Genomic DNA, 19,877 nt, shown 5'->3' with positions numbered 1-19,877 from the left:
CAGATTTTGCCCATAATGCTGAGTGGGAATTAGGCCTGGTAATTAAATTGTAACATGACAATATTACCTTCTGTTCTCCTTATTGTTGTTACAGAGGATGGTTAGATCCGACAGAAAGATCCTTTTGACATTTGTGACCTCTGGAGTTGGCTTGGACTGGCGGATCATTGTTGCCATGACCTTCAGTATTGCTGTCAATAATAGTGAAATTTTCATTTGTTGACTTATTCTTTGAGAAAATGTGATACACCATATACACTCACTTATTAGTCGAGTCCAAGTGCAAAACAACAACGACCCTGATCTACTGTCATAAAAAGAGATCAAGGTCTAGGTTGTTTTTGATAACAAACTGCAGAGAAGCAGATCTATTGGCTCATTATGCCCTGATGAAAATAAAATCAAATACATCAGTAGTTTTCTAAGGTTTCCTTTTAGTGGATTTTACATGGTTTGTGTATCAAGTGATATTTATATGGTTTTTGTTTAAAGCAAACAAGCAAAACCACAATTGATTCATATCAACATTATGTTTTAATATATAACGTATGCAATCATCATTATACATTTTAATATATAATGTATTATGATGATCTGCTGACTGTAACAAAAGAGATGCTTACAATTGCTTCAGCATAAAGTAATGCATTATGTTATAACATAAGAGATGCTTACAATTGCTTCAGCATAAAGTAATGCATTATGTTATAACAGAAGAGATGCTTACAATTGCTTCAGCATAAAGTAATGTATTATGTTATAACAAAAGAGATGCTTACAATTGCTTCAGCATAAAGTAATGCATTATGTTATAACAAAAGAGATGCTTACAATTGCTTCAGCATAAAGTAATGTATTATGTTATAACAAAAGAGATGCTTACAATTGCTTCAGCATAAAGTAATGCATTATGTTAACTCGTAATACAAGTAGTACATAGTTTCAGGAAGGAAGATTACCACCTGGTGATAATGAAAGCAGTGGAAGTATAGAGATGCTGCTGACAAAAACACCAACATGTTAGTCAAAGATCTTAGCATTACAAATTGTGTAAATTTATAAAGATGTGGAGGATAAGTATATGGAAACTTGAATGAATCCTTTAGGAGATAAGTAAAATGAGTTGACAGAATGATCAATGGACCCCAACAGTACAGTGGATGAGGTCATGTTGTACAAACAGGAATCTCTACAGCAGACTGGACAGTAATTTACGTAGGTGATAATCTAGATCATAGAATTGTATAAAATTTGGTACGTATGTTCAGAAATGGTACGCTTAAAAAACAATAAAGAACAAAAGGTTACCAGCAATATATTTAGACCAAATCCTCTTTATGCCCAAGACTGTTTCTGGTTAATGGGCTAGAATTTTGTTGTGAAGAAAAGACAAATACACAAACTATAATCAAAAGGAGTTGCTGACATGACCAACTCGCTAAAATCAAATGTGTAATGAATAATGTGTGGAAAATGAAAATTTTGTGTTAAGCCAAAACACCATACTAAAATGGATTAATGATCTAGTGCGGGGGTGGGCAATATATGGCCCACTGTCCAGATCTGGCCCATGACCCAGTTTTATCCATTAATTTACATCATCGGGTGAGGCTTTAAATATCAGTTATTCAGCCCATGCCCTGGGGGAAGTTGCCCATGCTTGATCTAGTGTACTTGTATTCAGAATTTTAACCTATATTATGATCATTCTTCAATCAATATATGACACCTATGTGAATATATACTGGTTATATGCCTACATTTATAAATATTTGATAAACATTTTTCATATGGATTTTACAATACTTTATAGAATCATTTACATTACTAAAAAAAGGTTACTCTTGAACGTGTGAAACAAAGTAAATAAAACAGCAAAAGATGTATAGCTAAAATGCAGTCTGGAAGAATGGGACTTGGTAAAAATGATACATAAGACAAAATTTGCATCTAATGTGCTTAGGAATAAACAGAGGTAAAAGTGAATCAATGTATGATATGTACTGAACACTATAGTACAGGTCTCCTGGTAATCTCTAAGTATAAGTGAAGCAACATATGATATGTACTGTACACTACAGTACAGGTCTCCTGGTAATCTCTAAGTATAAGTGAAGCAACATATGATATGTACTGTACACTACAGTACAGGTCTCCTGGTAATCTCTAAGTATAAGTGAAGCAACATATGATATGTACTGTACACTACAGTACAGGTCTCCTGGTAATCTCTAAGTATAAGTGAAGCAACATATGATATGTACTGTACACTACAGTACAGGTCTTAGGAATAAACAGAGGTAAAAGTGAATCAATGTATGATATGTACTGAACACTATAGTACAGGTCTCCTGGTAATCTCTAAGTATAAGTGAAGCAACATATGATATGTACTGTACACTACAGTACAGGTCTCCTGGTAATCTCTAAGTATAAGTGAAGCAACATATGATATGTACTGTACACTACAGTACAGGTCTCCTGGTAATCTCTAAGTATAAGTGAAGCAACATATGATATGTACTGTACACTACTGTACAGGTCTCCTGGTAATCTCTAAGTGAAGCAATGTATGATATGTACTGTACACTACAGTACAGGTCTCCTGGTAATCTCTAAGTGAAGCAATGTATGATATGCACTGTACACTACAGTACAGGTCTCCTGGTAATCTCTAAGTATAAGTGAAGCAACGTATGATATGTACTGTACACTACAGTACAGGTCTCCTGGTAATCTCTAAGTATAAGTGAAGCAACGTATGATATGTACTGAACACTACAGTATAGGTCTCTGGTAATCTCTAAGTATAAGTGAATCAATGTATGATATGTACTGAACACTATAGTACAGGTCTCCTGGCAATCTCTAAGTATAAGTGAAGCAATGTATGATATGTACTGAACACTATAGTACAGGTCTCCTGGTAATCTCTTAGTATAAGTGAATCAATGTATGATATGTACTGTACACTACAGTACAGGTCTCCTGGTAATCTCTAAGTATAAGTGAATCAATGTATGATATGTACTGAACACTACAGTACAGGTCTCCTGGTAATCTCTAAGTATAAGTGAATCAATGTATGATATGTACTGTACACTACAGTACAGGTCTCCTGGTAATCTCTAAGTATAAGTGAATCAATGTATGATATGTACTGAACACTATAGTACAGGTCTCCTGGTAATCTCTAAGTATAAGTGAATCAATGTATGATATGTACTGTACACTACAGTACAGGTCTCCTGGTAATCTCTAAGTATAAGTGAAGCAACGTATGATATGTACTGTACACTACAGTACAGGTCTCCTGGTAATCTCTAAGTATAAGTGAATCAATGTATGATATGTACTGTACACTACAGTACAGGTCTCCTGGTAATCTCTAAGTATAAGTGAAGCAACATATGATATGTACTGTACACTACAGTACAGGTCTCCTGGTAATCTCTAAGTGAAGCAACATATGATATGTACTGTACACTACAGTACAGGTCTCCTGGTAATCTCTAAGTATAAGCAGCCCATTAATTATTAAGTCTTTATTACCTTTATTTTATTTTACATTGGAGAAATCAGAAAATATTCACAAGTAAAATAAAAACATAAAAACAATCATACCAGTTTGTAACAGTTTAATGCCATGGTATTTGAACAAGAACATGTCACTATATGTGATATATGGCAATCTTGCTTATTCTTTCTTCACATTTCTGTATTGACATTATTTGAGACACAGAAAAGGTTAAATTTTTATGCAAATTTTCATCTTTGCAACAAATAAGAATTAAATTTGTGTTCCTGTCCCAAGACTTACTGTCATTAAAGTATTCAAATTCGGAAGCTGTTTATCATTACTAAACCACAGATAAAAATATAATCTTACCTGAATTTTCAATTCTGAAATGAGATTCTGGTTCCTCATGTTTGGTCTTGTTAATTTCAAGGCTGACTCTTTCCACTAGTACCTTGAAAAAAAAATGAGACCAATGAAATTTGCACCAATTACAGAACAACACATTTAACTTTTTTCCCTCTTTTGTTTTCCCAAGGTCTATTTGTCAAATTAACTCTGGAAGCTGAGGTTCCCAGTTAAGTACCTTGCAAGTGGTAACCTTCTAGTCTCAATCTGAATGAAGTTAGCAGTGTACCAAAATTAAGACCGCTGAATGCCCAAGTCTTGTCGGAATGTTGTACAAACTCCTCTTCTTCTTACAGCTTTGTGCCGAAGGGGCCATGAAATTTCTTTTTTGAGAATGTAAATACAGTATCTTCTTTTCAAGTAATTTCTGTACAAGTCAAGAGGCAAGTTATTCTTTACAGCAACTTGCCATTGGTCTTGATGTGATACAACTTGTTCCTGGAACACTAGTTAAGTTCAAAGTGCAAACAGGATGTAATAATTCTAAAGGTTCTGTAAACTAAATGTAAAACAACAAAGTATTCCCTCACTATACAGCACCTCAGTATAACACTCCTTGATTTAACACATGTATGACCAGGAATCCCATCAAGTATGAACAGTTTAGTTTGGGTTCTGTGGGGTGTACTGCCAATTTTAATCACATAATAGGCACCTAGTATATTTGGTGGAGGAAGATCCTGAGAAGAACCATTGACACACAGGGAGTTACTAGCAAGATTTCTCACATACCCATATTGGTTGAGCCAAGACTAGAACTCACACAGATAGAAGTAAGGGATGTGAGTTATCTGTAAAGGCAAGTACACCACTTCATTGATAACTCGTGCCCAGATAACTTGCAAACCCATTTATAGCACAAGGTCAGGCGTGGATTCCAGTTCTTTTAATACCAGAAAACACCCCAAAAATGTATCCCTATTTCTTGAACCTGAAGAAAATCAAGATCAAAACTGGTAACTGAAACGCTAATATATCACTCATTTTATGGTTGAAAATGGTAGAAAGGACCTGGAAATTTTAATCAACATTTTGAAATTATCAACTTTTATTAAGAAGTCATATAATTGGTTGCATTTTCTTTCCAAATGACATTTTTAGTACACTGTAATTAAAGACATTCAAGGAAATTTCAATCAATGAAAATGTCACTTACACCTAGTGTAGGCAGTACAATAATATTTCAGTGCCAATTAAATAATTTTTATTAAGTGAAATTTGTGTTTTAATTCTATCTTTTAGTCCCTCTTAAGTGTAGACATCATAATGTAATGTGTATTTAAACGTAAAATGTGTCAATCTACCTTAACAGCTATGTCTGCAAGCGTTTCTCGGATAACCTAATTAAGTGCCGACCTTGTTTTGATAACTGACTTGTGAAATTATGTTGTATTGTTGTACTGAATTAAAAGCTGGCCTCATTTGTATTATCACGTAAATTAGGTCATTTGAATCAAATAATGGAGGTGGAATAAAAGAAAAGTTAAAAGGCATGCAAATCCTACATACTTAAAATCTAGCACCCCCAGTTGTATGTTGGGTGAACTCACTTCATTTGATCAATCGATCACTGTTATAAATATTATTGTGTATGTAACATAAACTACCTTAAATTAACTGACTCATTCATAATTGTGGTCAAAGAAAGCAAGGTAACCAAGTGAAAAAAATACCTTGTAAAATAAAGAGCTTGGTTTCACAGATACAGACCATTGTGGGCAAGTGATTTTCAGAGAATTCCTGAACTGGTACTAAGAGATATCCTCAAAGAAGATAAGAAATTTCACTATGCAATCATGACATTAATATTGTACTAACTGAACAATACAAAAATAGAGTTTCGACAGAGATGATCGTCTCATCTCTGTCGTCTCATGAAATAAATGGTGCTAGCTTTGGGAAAAAAGGAATCTTGTTTGGTGGTGTATCAACAGTTAGTCTAGTTCCCTACTACTTTTGACTCCTGACTTCGCAGTGTACTATTAAATACCACTCCAGGAACCAGACTAATCAGCAAAACAAAAAGCAGTGACATAATACACAGATGTTTTTGCGTACATGTGATGGTTGTTGAAACAATCTTTCACATGTTAGACATTTTGAAAATAAATGTTATTTATACAGAATAATGAACAACTTCGTAAGAAAACGTGCGTTATTACCAATTATTATTTACGTGATTGTAAAAAAAAAGGATTCAGTCATTAAACATCCCAGTTCACTACCACCATCCCCTCGTGCCCTTGCTTATAGTGCTATGTTTGTGGACCCCGATGAGCACGAGTTATCAAGGTAGAGATGTACCTTCAACCACTTAACCACCTGTTGTCCCTGTGAACATATTAGGCCTTGGTGTGTCATAACCACTTAACCACCTGTTGTCCCTGTGAACATATTAGGCCTTGGTGTGTCATCTTATGAAGACCCTGATTTGCCCTCGTATGAACATCCTGATCTACCATCATACAATGCACTAGTAGATCAAAATCCATGCTGTTTAATTCCAATCATCAGTAAAACTGGTACTGAGGTCTTGATGTGTCAGTGCATGATCGAATAGGAGATACGAGTCTACCACGTTTATAACTGTGCACAATGCATAGTACTGTGTCCACAATACTCCCTTAATATAGGATGCCTAGGTATAAGGTGTGTATGGTGTGTGTGTGTGTGTATGTGTGTGATTGGATTTTTAAAGTAGCTTTTAACAATTTTTCAGTCATATCGCTATGATGTCTGTAGTGTGGCAGTTTAAAGTGATGTCTAGCACTGAGGCATCATGCCGCAGACATGTAGCATGGTGTCCAACCCAATCACATTATCCTGACATCGGGCCAACCAGTTCTAACACTAACCTCTTAATGCTGAGCACCAAGCAAGGCAGCTGTTAGTACCATTTTTGTAAGTCTTTGGTATGACTCAGCCGGGGATTGAACCCACGACCTCCCACATCCAAGGCAGATGCTCTAACCACTAGGCCACCGGAGCAGTTGGTGTGTATGGTAATGTATCCCACTTCATTACTTAATAGCAATAATTTGAAGAAATTGTTTCCATACATGGCAGTTTATTTTATACCATCTATAAACAGCATTACAGTCAAGGATTACTGTCAAAATGGTAAATATGGCATTATAGTGTGGGACTACTGTAAATATGGTATTATAGTGAAGGACTACTGTAAATGTGATAAATATGGCATTATAATGAGGGAGTACTTTAAATATGGCATTTAAGTGAGGACTACTGTAAATATGGTAAATATAACATTATAGTAATTTAGTAGATCAAAATTTGGTCACAAAAACTCATCACTACGAGGACAGATTTTTTCCAATCATTCAAAATAATTTATGAAAATGAAAACTTGCTAAAGCTATCAAGCAGTTTAAAGATTATTTAAGTATCTGAAGATTCACAGCAGCATTTCTATAGTCTAGATCAGGGTGGTCCAACATATCCAACTCCATGGATCACATGAACCAAAAATATAAAGTACCTACCTACCTACCCCCCACCCACCCACACACAAACATACTTGCATGCATGCATGCATCTTATCTTGTAAACCATGATCCACTCTGGGCCCCGAACTAGCATGTGTAAAACAAGAACTGTGTTCAAGCATCACATTAATATTTGAAATCAGCTTGATTATGTACCAATTTACACATTACCTAGTCAACTCTTTACTTTTGGTCAACTTCAATGCATAATACAACACTTCCTCATTATAAGGCCCTTTATTATAACACATTCCTGTCAGAAGGCCCTTTATTATAACACATTCCTGTCATAAGGCCCTTTATTATAACACATTCCTGTCATAAGGCAAAAATGGTCATGGATCCCATTTCATTATGAATTAGTGAAATTACATGCATAATGTACTTCAATATAACTGCTCTGGTGGCCTAAACAGTTAGAGCAAACGCCTTGGATGAGGGAGTTCATGGGTTCGATTCCCAGCCGAGTCATACCAAAGACTTATAAAAATGGTACTAGCAGCTGCCTTGCTTGGCGTTCAGTGTTAAGAGGTTAGTGGTAGGACTGGTCAGCCTGATGTCAGGATAATGTGATTGGGTGTGACATGATGCTACATGTCTGCAGCAAGATGCCCCAGTGCTAGACATCAATTTAAACTGCCACACTGTGGACATCAAAAGTAATATGACTAAAACTTTTAAAGCCACATTAAAAATCCAAAACATACACACACACTTCAGTATCAGGTGGGCCCACTATAAGTTTGTATACTCCAAGGCTCCCATGGACAGAATAAAAATGATGGGGTATAAAGTATATAGGTCATGTTAAAGGCTGAGTTTCCAAACCAACTATTTGGTCCAGAAAGGGTCAGCAGCGAATACTGGATATTGAATTTTGAAAAACCTTGAACGTATTGTCTGAAGGGACAAGGTGGGGTGGGGGGGCAGCCTGCAGATAATTTTTGCCTTTTCTACTGCCACTTGACAAAGGTGAACAATTATGTCTCAAACTTCACCTGTCTGCCATATTAGGAAGTTCCTGTGGAAAACTAAATACTCTAATCCCAATCAGAAAAAACTCTCTTCAACTGCAGCTAACTTCATAGTGGGCTTAAGAGTGATCTGCCCCTTTGACAGTATAGTGCCAGCCTTCTAAATTTTATTAAGCAAATAAAAAGCTAATGTACATGACATGATAATATAAAACTTTAATTCCAACGAAACACTAAATGTAAAATAGTAATATGAAACCTCGCCTCAAACAAAGACATTGTATGTGTATCATGATAATACAAAACCTCACCTTGAACAAGACATTGTCGGTGTAACAAAATAATACAAAACCTCACCTCAAACAATATATTGTAGGTGTAACAAAATAATATAAAACCTCGCCTCAAACAAGACACTGTAGGTGTAAGATAATAATACAAAACCTCACCTCAAACAAAGACATTGTATGTGTATCATGATAATACAAAACCTCACCTTGAACAAGACATTGTCGGTGTAACAAAATAATACAAAACCTCACCTCAAACAATATATTGTAGGTGTAACAAAATAATATAAAACCTCATCTCAAACAATATACCGCAAGTGTAACAAAATAATACAAAACCTCACCTCAAACAATATATTGTAGGTGTAACAAAATAATATAAAACCTCATCTCAAACAATATATTGTAGGTGTAACAAAATAATACAAAACCTCACCTCAAACAATATATTGTAGGTGTAACAAAATAATATAAAACCTCATCTCAAACAATATACCGCAAGTGTAACAAAATAATACAAAACCTCACCTCAAACAATATACTGTAGGTGTAACAAAATAATACAAAACCTGATCTCAAACAATATACTGTAGGTGTAACAAAATAATACAAAACCTCACCTCAAACAATATACTGTAGGTGTAACAAAATAATACAAAACCTGATCTCAAACAATATACTGTAGATGTAACAAAATAATACAAAACCTCACCTCAAACAATATACTGTAGGTGTAACAAAATAATACAAAACCTCACCTCAAACAATATATTGTAGGTGTAACAAAATAATATAAAACCTCACCTCAAACAATATATTGTAGGTGTAACAAAATAATATAAAACCTCACCTCAAACAAGACATTATAGGTCGCTAGAGTGATACTCTGGTCATTTAACATCAACCGTTCTCCAAGCAAGGAAAAAAGGTTGTGTGGAGTCAGCACATCCTGCTTGCGTCTGAAATAATAAAGAGATAATATGTTATAAATATTTAGATGGGAACATACATTATTAAAATTTAGTTTATTATTCCAGTGCAGCCACAATGCTTTTCCAAATAGTTGCATAAAACAACAACAAAGGAAGCAAGTCAATCTAATCTTCTCTATACAATGCTATGATATGTTTGATTCAGATTTTAAAAAATAACTGGTAAAAGCGAACCAATCTATTAACAAAAGTACAACTGAACAGTTGGTTATAAAAATAAAAAACAAAACTGACTCCAATATATGCCATACTCTGCTAACAGTGGATATTTCTTTAATTAATCATTTTAAGTGCAATAGCACTAGCTGTTATTCAGCCGATTTTATCTTCAAGAAAAGAGACCTATCAATGTTTTACTAACTATGCTATAAATAGTGTATGCATTGTAAAATGTCTTAAAATTTGGTTGACTCACTTTGGTGTACTCCTACTGCACCAAAAGGCCAGAAATTTCAACGCCTGAAGTCTGAGATCTTCATTTGGTGAGGCCAGCAGCTTAAACACAGTCCTGTCATAAAATGAAAAGAAATACACATAACTCATTTTGAAATTGTATAAAAGGACGTGTAAAATATATTGTTCCATAGCTATATTTTTGAATTGGTTACAATAATTGACAATACATTCCTCATCATTAAAAAACATTTCACAGTAAGCCAACACAGTTAAAGAAACATAAAGAGCATGATCTAAATGAATCTTTGCCCATTTTACTTTGTGCTTCTCCATTTTTCAAACTGTAATCATATTTTGGAGATGCTTATTTTCTAAAATATTACTGATTTGAAAACAGATAATATGTAGCATCTATGTCCATTTTAATATCTTCCAGGAAATTTCTCACATAAAAGTGATGTATGTAACAGTCACTCACATACCATCATCTGTAGCCAGGTGTTTTCTAACAAAATATTGGAATCTTATTGCTTTAAGCAGTCATTGGACCGCTCCAGTGGCCTAGTGGTTAAAGCATCTGCCTCGGATGCGGGAGGTCGTGGGTTTGATCCCCGGCCGAGTCATACCAAAGACTTACAAAAATGGTACTAACACCTGACTCGCTTTTCTGCGGCATGATGCCCCAGTGCTAGACATCACTATAAACTGCCACACTGCAGACATCAAAGCGATATGACTGAAAAATTGTTAAAGCTTCATTAAAGATCCAAATCACAAACACACAGTCACTGGCGCGTAATGACAATGACTAGTCTATGTAAGCAAATTAAACTTGTTCCGTGAAAAAGGTTGCTTGCTATGGGTTTAATTCTATTTTTCAGCATATGATAGACTATACATAGTGGCAAGTAAATCTGGTGTAGGAAACTCCAAGCAAGCTTTCTCACATATCTACATCGGCTGAGCCCAAGACTCGAAAGCATGTGGAAAGATGTGAGATGTCAGTGATCTGTAAAGGAGAGAGGTACAATGTCATTAAACCACTTGATTTTCCAATGCCCCTTATAAAAAAAAGTACTGTTTAGACAAACGCATATCATCTGAATTGATGTGTAAAATTATGGTTAAGAACCACTGACCTATAGGAAGCTACTGGAAAGCTTTCTCATGTACCCAAAATGGCTGACCCTGAAACTTGAACCCATGCAGACAGATGTGAGATGGCAGTGATTGGTAATGGTGAGTGCTTCTGAATAATTGGCCACCTAGAGCTCCACCCTCTTCTTTTACCCAACTGGTATTGCCAGTGTCATGTCACTTACTTAAAACATGTCACTTACTTAAAACTTGCTTGATTGAATTACGACTTTGATTTTACTTAAGTTCTTGGCCCTTGCTAGAATACTGTTAAGATGAAAAACTGGATTTTTAATTATTACTCATCTAATATCTCTCTCTCAAACTTGTCTATATTACATCTTCATTCAAAGCTTTGGATCTAATGAATACTGAATGCACAACCCCAAAATTACATGCTGTACATTTTTCTCAGAGAGAGAGAGAGAGTGAGTGTGTGTGTAAGAAAGAGAGAGATTCTGTTCATCACATGGAGGAAAACTGCTTTAAATTTGGATATTTTCAATTCAGTAAGACAACCTAGAGAATGTTTTTCTAGTTACAGAGCAAAAGAGCTGCACCAAAATGTACTGCCAATGAGCATATTTTTAAAATATTATGTTGTAAAAAGGGTTAATATATAAAAATTGCACGTATTTAATAAACCCAAAATATAATGGTTACTAACCGAACTCCACTTTTTCTATCAAAGGCCGGCACCATGGAGGCTGGATGTTCGGACATCAGGGACACCAGGAGTTCTAACACATCCCTCAAGTTGTCATCCTGTACACAATAAAGTTTGCAAAGAATTGGAATTTGTTTACTTCACACTTTTTTAATAACATCAATTATCTGGATTAAAAAAACATGGAATGTCCCTCAAAACTTTATCTGTGCTAGTGATCACAAATATTGGCAACGAAGCAATCCAAATTTATACATGTCGATTAATTTACATCAAACAACAAAGGTGGTAATTGAAACTTTAGGGGCTTGTGCTTTTGTGTGCAGATGTTTGCCTGAAGTGGCTGACATCTGCAGTGTATTGTATTTTCAGGTTAAATAAACAAAGGAGGAGACTCAACAAGTAGAATGATAGAATAAATCCAACTTTTATCATTTAAAATTAAATAGGTTTTTAAACATTGGGATTCAAGGAAGAAAATACTATTTGCAAATAGGTAAATGACTGAAAAGATGTATTGTAGTCAGATCTGGAAATGGAAAATTCCTGAGTGCAACTGTTTTGGTAGGCTGGATAATCAGAGACAATAGTATATTTATTGGCGAAATACGATTAGTTAGGATATTTGTGCATGAACATAGATGCATAACAATACAAGATATCTGGAGAACAATTATTTAGTGGTGTTATGAATAATTAAAAAAGTTGTAAATTGGAAAGAAAAGTCAAGGTATTTATTAATGATTCAAGTTCCCATTTTATTTTCAACTGACTGTATGAGCTGTAAGCAGCTTGACCATTAACGATTATGCGAAATTGACACAGTCAAAAATATAGAAAATATCTTATTAAATAATGTCAACGATTGATCAATTATGAAGAGCCAATCATTGATCTCTAAATCTGAACCCATTCCAAAACTGTAGCAATGATCCAAAAGTAAATGTCTCATGTTGGTTCCATACGATCGGTACTTTACATTTAATCTTTTGGTATTTTGCTTAACATTCATGTAGTAAAACTTCAAATACTTTAACATGCTTTGGGTCAACAAATTTCTTTAAGTTTTGACTATTAGTTTCTAATCTTACAACTTATAAAATTTTTACAACAAGACTGAATAAGCCAAGTGTTGGAATGATTAATTCTGAGTTATTAGGGATTTGTTGTCAAATAAAATATCATTCAATATTCTGAATATTAATGATTTTGTTAAGCCAAAAACTTAAATGCATCCACTTAACAGGTAAAACAGAATTTAAGCAATTTCATGGTATAAATAGGCAGCAGTATATTGAGGGGGCTTTATCGTGATGAATCAGTACATAAATTGCCCTAATCATATGTTAGCACATAGTGATTTTCCAGGTGGAGGAACCTGTTGAACCCTTTCATCAAAACCCCTTTCCCACTGAATGTATATGTGTAAAAAAAAACAGTTCTGCACATCTCATAACCTAGGAATGAACCCAGAGTGCAGAACTGCAAAGCGATTGTGCAATCCAAGTCCATCCCAACTTCAACTTTGATGGGTGGATTCCCTTACCATTAAAGCATTTAATTATGGAATATCCCTCGTTATAATGCCAAATCATCATTTCCTGCATGCATCATGATAAAATCAGATCTATAAGTAGACCTAATGGGCACTAATATGAGGTCATGTTCTGTTGAGCTTTTGAGTGACCAATCAAACTACAGCCATCATTCTGGAACATGTCTTCACACAAAATAACTCTCCCCAGTACAAAATTCAACATTTTATCAGATGGGCTACAATAAATAAGTTGACAGGGAGTTTCAAAGGTCACCAGAACATGAACTTGTACTGGTTCCTGTCAGATTGCCATAATTTTGCATATCTCAGTTTGAATCACAATTGTATGTTAGAGCAATATTGAATGTGTGCGTGCACGTGTGTGTGCATGCACATGTGTGTGTGTGCGTGCATGCATGTATGTGCACACGTGTGTGTGAGTGTGTATGTGTGTGTGTGTGTGTGTGCATGCATTTGTATGCATGTTACCTCATGCAGGGTACAGAGATAGTTGAACATGCTCTGTAACTCATCATCCTGAACTCCCTGCCCTTTCAACAGCAGCTGCTTAATATACAACAGCATGAAGGAACGTAACTTGATAATCTCATCCTGACTGGGTCTAGGACCATCTGGAAAATCAAGTTAAAACTTTACCTAGAAGTGCTAGATGTGTGATACAGACTGTGTAATTACCACAGCAGATATGTTTAGCTTTCTTTGGTGTTTTACAGCACATTAACACAAGTAGTTTATTGAGTGCCAAAGCAACTGGAGTACAGTGTTCTGCCCAAAGACACACCACAGTATGGCAGACAACTCAGGATGATCCAACGTCAGAATCTGAACCTACACCCTTTCAGTTCCAAGTCCAGCATACCAAACACTAAGCCACGATGGTTGTGCCAAAATAAGTTGCTTCTTATGACATTCCCAAGCCTGCATGAAAGTACAGCAGATATATTCTAATTCTGTCAGCCACCCATAAATACAAAATACATCTACAATTTCATTTCAATTTCAAAGAAGTCATGGCATAGGAACAAAAGCATTGTGAACATTTGATTTAAATAAGTTCAGGTACTTTAAGATATACCAAGTATCATGTCTCTTTTCCACATATAGTCAATCCAGCAGTAAGAATCAATTGGATCCTTTAATATTCCATATTTCACAAAACTATAATCACCTCACTACTATGATAACAACCACTAATTACATGCATGTTTTATGATTTCAATGGATTTTCTATGTTGAAAAAGCAACCTCTAAAGTCAAATCAAGGATGAACACAGTAGGTCTACAATACATCTTCCCCCTACCTGACAGGGGAAAACTGGAAATCGATCATCAACACCATTTAAATCTTAACTATAGTTTATTCATCAGTGATGAATTGCATTTTCTAACATGATGCAAGCTCAAGATACTGAATCTCAAGTTTGAAACAATCCATACATCAACTCTCTATGTAACAACAAATTAACATCTATGTAACAACAAATTACATCTATGTAATGACAAATTACATCTATGTAACAACAAATTACATCTATGTAACAAGAAATTAGTGAACCATACTTCATCTATGTAACAACAAATTACATCTATGTAATGACAAATTACATCTATGTAACAACAAATTACATCTATGTAACAACAAATCAGTGAACATCATCTATGTAACAAAAAATGAGTGAACCATACTTCATCTAACAACAAATTAGTGAACCATACTTCAATTTTTCTATGTAGCAACAAATTAGTGCACCATACATCATCTTTCTATGTAACAACAAACTAATGAACCATACTGTCTGTAACAACAAATTAGTGAACCATACATCATCTGTCCATATAACAACAAATTAGTGAACCATACTTCATCTATGTAACAACAAATTGTGAACCATATCATCCATGTAAGAAAAGTCAGTGAACCATGTCATTTATGTAATAAAAATAAGTGAACCACAAGTCATCTATGTAATAAAAAAATTGTGAAACATGTTTTCTCTGCATATAACAAAAAATTAGTAAACCCGATACTGACTGTCTTTGAAACAACAAATTAGGGAACTGTATGAGGCCTCTTTAGTTCTGTAACAATAGGTAAAAACTAAACTAGTATTTGTCAATATTTCTCTATTTTTCTGACTGTCTATGTCTGTGAAGTAGAATATCTGTTTATTTGTGTGTGTGTGTGTGATTTGGATTTTTAATGTAGTTTATCTGTTTATTTGTGTGTGTGTGATTTGGATTTTTAATGTAGTTTTCACAATTTTTCAGTCATATCTCTATAATGTCTGCAGTGTGGCAATTTATAGTGATGTCTAGCACTAAGGCATCATGCCGCAGAAATGTAGCATGATGCCATACCCAATCACATTATCCTGACACCAGGCTGACCAGTCCTAACACTAACCTCTTATTGCTGAGCACCAAACAAGGCAGCTGTAAGTACCATTTTTATAAGTCTTTGGTATGACTTAGCTGGGGATCAAACCCATGACCTCCCATGTCCGAGGTGGACACTCTGACCACTAGCCCATTGGAGCAGTCTCTCTGTTTAAGTACCTACCAATCAATCCAACAAAAATACAAATATCATGCATGCATATCTCAACATGCTGGATGCTGCCACATGCCACCATACATTATGACAAGAAATATGAACACTCTTCTCAAGTAATACTAGTTTACTTTTAAGTAGATTTTTCAGTTTTGACAGCATAATTGGTGCTGTCTCAAACAGAAATTGTTTTCCATACCAGCAAAGACATTCAATGCAACTAAACCCCTTGAAATTACTCAAACATGTCAAAGTTTCAAGTCAGACATGTACATGATAACAAAAGGTGATACAACCAAGGCAAAAATGAGGAACAATACGCAGTCATATTATAGAATTTGAATAATACAATAAAAGCCATAATTTTTCTATGATGTATAAACAGTTAACAAAGACATAAATTGAGAGACCTAGACAAAAGTATTCTCCAAACGATCTAGGCATAGAGGTTAAATTTAAACTAAAATCTTGAAACCATAATCTGCTGACAGATCTGTGTCTACTTAGTTTGTCAGGATTAATTATTAGACACAAACACCATTTCTAATGTATTACATAAAATTTCTGCAGAATGCATTATTTCAGTTGCATACCATGTATCACCATGCCAAATGACTGCACAAACTTTAACATCACACTTTAACACTGATGATATCATGATTTTAATACATAATATAACCTCTGATGTTGTCATGACTTTAACACAGATTATTAACTTTGATGATCTCAAAACTTTAATAAAGAAAATTAACTCTGATGATGTCACGACTTTAACGCAGAATATTAACACAGACCATGATTTCATTACCTTAACAATGAATCTTAACACTGACCATGATGTCATTACCTTAACAATGAATCTTAACACTGGTCATGATGTCATTACCTTAACAATGAATATTAACACTGACCATGATGTCATTACCATAACAATGAATCTTAACACTGACCTTACATTACTTTAACAATGAATATTAACACTGACCATGATTTCATTACCTTAACAATGAATATTAACACTGACCATGATGTCATTACCTTAACAATTAACAATGAATCTTAACACTGACCATAATTTCATTACCTTAACAATGAATGTTAACACTGACCATGATTTCATTACCTTAACAATGAATGTTAACACTGGCCATGATGTCATTACCTTAACAATGAATCTTAACACTGACCATGATGTCATTACCATAACAATGAATCTTAACACTGACCATGATTTCATTACCTTAACAATGAATCTTAACACTGACCATGACTTCATTACCATAACAATAAATCTTAACACTGACCTAAATGTCATTACCTTAACAATGAATGTTAACACTGACCATGATTTCATTACCTTAACAATGAATGTTAACACTGGTCATGATGTCATTACCTTAACAATGAATCTTAATACTGACCATAATTCCATTACTTTAACAATGAATATTAACACTGACCATGATTTCATTACCTTAACAATGAATATTAACACTGACCATTATGTCATTACCTTAACAATGAATCTTAACACTGGCCATGTCATTACCTTAACAATGAATCTTAACACTGACCATGATGTCATTACCTTAACAATGAATCTTAGCACTGACCATGATGTCATTACCTTAACAATGAATCTTAACACTGACCATGATTTCATTACCTTAACAATGAATCTTAACACTGACCATGATGTCATTACCTTAACAATGAATCTTAACACAGACCATGATTTCATTACCTTAACAATGAATCTTAACACTGACCATGATGTCATTACCATAACAATGAATCTTAACACTGACCATGATGTCATTTACCTTAACAATGAATCTTAACACTGACCATGATGTCATTACCTTAACAATGAATCTTAACACAGACCATGATTTCATTACCTTAACAATGAATGTTAACACTGACCATGATTTCATTACCTTAACAATGAATGTTAACACTGGTCATGATGTCATTACCTTAACAATGAATCTTAATACTGACCATAATTCCATTACTTTAACAATGAATATTAACACTGACCATGATTTCATTACCTTAACAATGAATATTAACACTGACAATGATGTCATTACCTTAACAATTAACAATGAATCTTAACACTGACCATAATTTCATTACCTTAACAATGAATGTTAACATTGCCCATGATTTTATTACCTTAACAATGAATGTTAACACTGACCATGATGTCATTACCTTAACAATGAAATCTTAACACTGACCATGATTTCATTACCTTAACAATGAATGTTAACACTGGTCATGATGTCATTACCTTAACAATGAATCTTAACAATGACCATGTCATTACCTTAACAATGAATCTTAACACTGACCGTGATGTCATTACCTTAACAATGAATATTAACACTGACCATGATGTCATTACCTTAACAATTAACAATGAATCTTAACACTGACCATAATTTCATTACCTTAACAATGAATCTTAACACTGACCATGATTTCATTACCTTAACAATGAATCTTAACACTGGCCATTATGTCATTACCTTAACAATGAATCTTAACACTGGCCATGTCATTACCTTAACAATGAATCTTAACACTGACCATGATGTCATTACTTTAAGAATGAATCTTAGCACTGACCATGATGTCATTACCTTAACAATGAATCTTAACACTGACCATGATTTCATTACCTTAACAATGAATCTTAACACTGACCATGATTTCATTACCTTAACACTGAATCTTAACACTGACCATGATTTCATTACCTTAACAATGAATCTTAACACTGACCATGATTTCATTACCTTAACAATGAATCTTAACACTGACCATGATTTCATTACCTTAACAATAAATGTTAACACTGACCATGATTTCATTACCATAACAATGAATCTTAACACTGACCATGATTTCATTACCTTAACAATGAATCTTAACACTGACAATGATGTCATTTACCTTAACAATGAATCTTAACACTGACCATGATGTCATTACCTTAACAATGAATCTTAACACTGACCATGATGTCATTACCTTAACAATGAATCTTAACACTGACCATGATGTCATTACCTTAACAATGAATCTTAACACTGGTCATGATGTCATTACCGTAACAATGAATCTTAACACTGACCTTACATTACTTTAACAATGAATATTAACACTGACCATGATTTCATTACCTTAACAATGAATATTAACACTGGCCATGATGTCATTGCCTTAACAATGAATCTTAACACTGACCATGATTTCATTACCTTAACAATAAATGTTAACACTGACCATGATTTCATTACCTTAACAATGAATCTTAACACTGGCCATGACGTCATTACCTTAACAATGAATCTTAACACTGACAATGATTTCATTACCATAACAATGAATGTTAACACTGACCATGATTTCATTACCATAACAATGAATCTTAACACTTGTCATGATTTCATTACTATAACAATGAATCTTAACACTGACCATGCCTTCATTACCATAACAATGAATCTTAACACTGGCCATGATTTCATTACCACAACAATGAATCTTAACACTGGCCATGACGTCATTTCCTTAACAATGAATCTTAACACTGACAATGATTTCATTACCATAACAATGAATCTTAACACTGGCCATGATTTCATTACCTTAACAATGAATCTCAACACTGGCCATGACATCATTACCTTATTACAACAGAATCTGTACATTAATGATGTTATTACTTTAACACAGTCTAAACAATGAAGATGTTATTACTTAACATGGAATCTTAACATTGAAGATTTTTGTTGTTGCTGAGTTTAATTATAGTGGCATGCGCACAACTGTGCATGTGCCACATTTTTCTGACTGCACTGCAGCCT

The 19,877-nt window shown here is 34.3% G+C and overlaps 1 protein-coding gene across 4 annotated transcripts in view; it reads right to left on the bottom strand.

Moving 5' to 3' along the window:
• The window catches only part of LOC149798288 (neurobeachin-like), a 561,888-nt gene that overhangs the window by 452,284 nt on the left and 89,727 nt on the right, over positions 1 to 19,877 (bottom strand). For all 4 annotated transcript variants that reach the window (XM_089963438.1, XM_089963435.1, XM_089963437.1 and 1 more), the window contains exons 17-22: positions 13,914 to 14,056; positions 11,888 to 11,985; positions 10,103 to 10,195; positions 9,546 to 9,654; positions 3,890 to 3,971; positions 68 to 191 (exon numbers count right to left, since the gene is read on the bottom strand). In XM_089963438.1, coding sequence (XP_089819564.1) covers positions 68 to 191; positions 3,890 to 3,971; positions 9,546 to 9,654; positions 10,103 to 10,195; positions 11,888 to 11,985; positions 13,914 to 14,056 — 649 coding nt within the window. The remainder of the gene's footprint in view (positions 1 to 67; positions 192 to 3,889; positions 3,972 to 9,545; positions 9,655 to 10,102; positions 10,196 to 11,887; positions 11,986 to 13,913; positions 14,057 to 19,877) is intronic.

Source organism: Sinohyriopsis cumingii, chromosome 6, assembly GCF_028554795.1.
Source record: "Sinohyriopsis cumingii isolate HCF-2022 chromosome 6, ASM2855479v2, whole genome shotgun sequence".
Taxonomy (NCBI): domain Eukaryota; kingdom Metazoa; phylum Mollusca; class Bivalvia; order Unionida; family Unionidae; genus Sinohyriopsis; species Sinohyriopsis cumingii.
The sequence above is the reverse complement of the archived record's forward strand: the minus strand, read 5'-3'. Positions and strand labels throughout refer to the sequence as shown.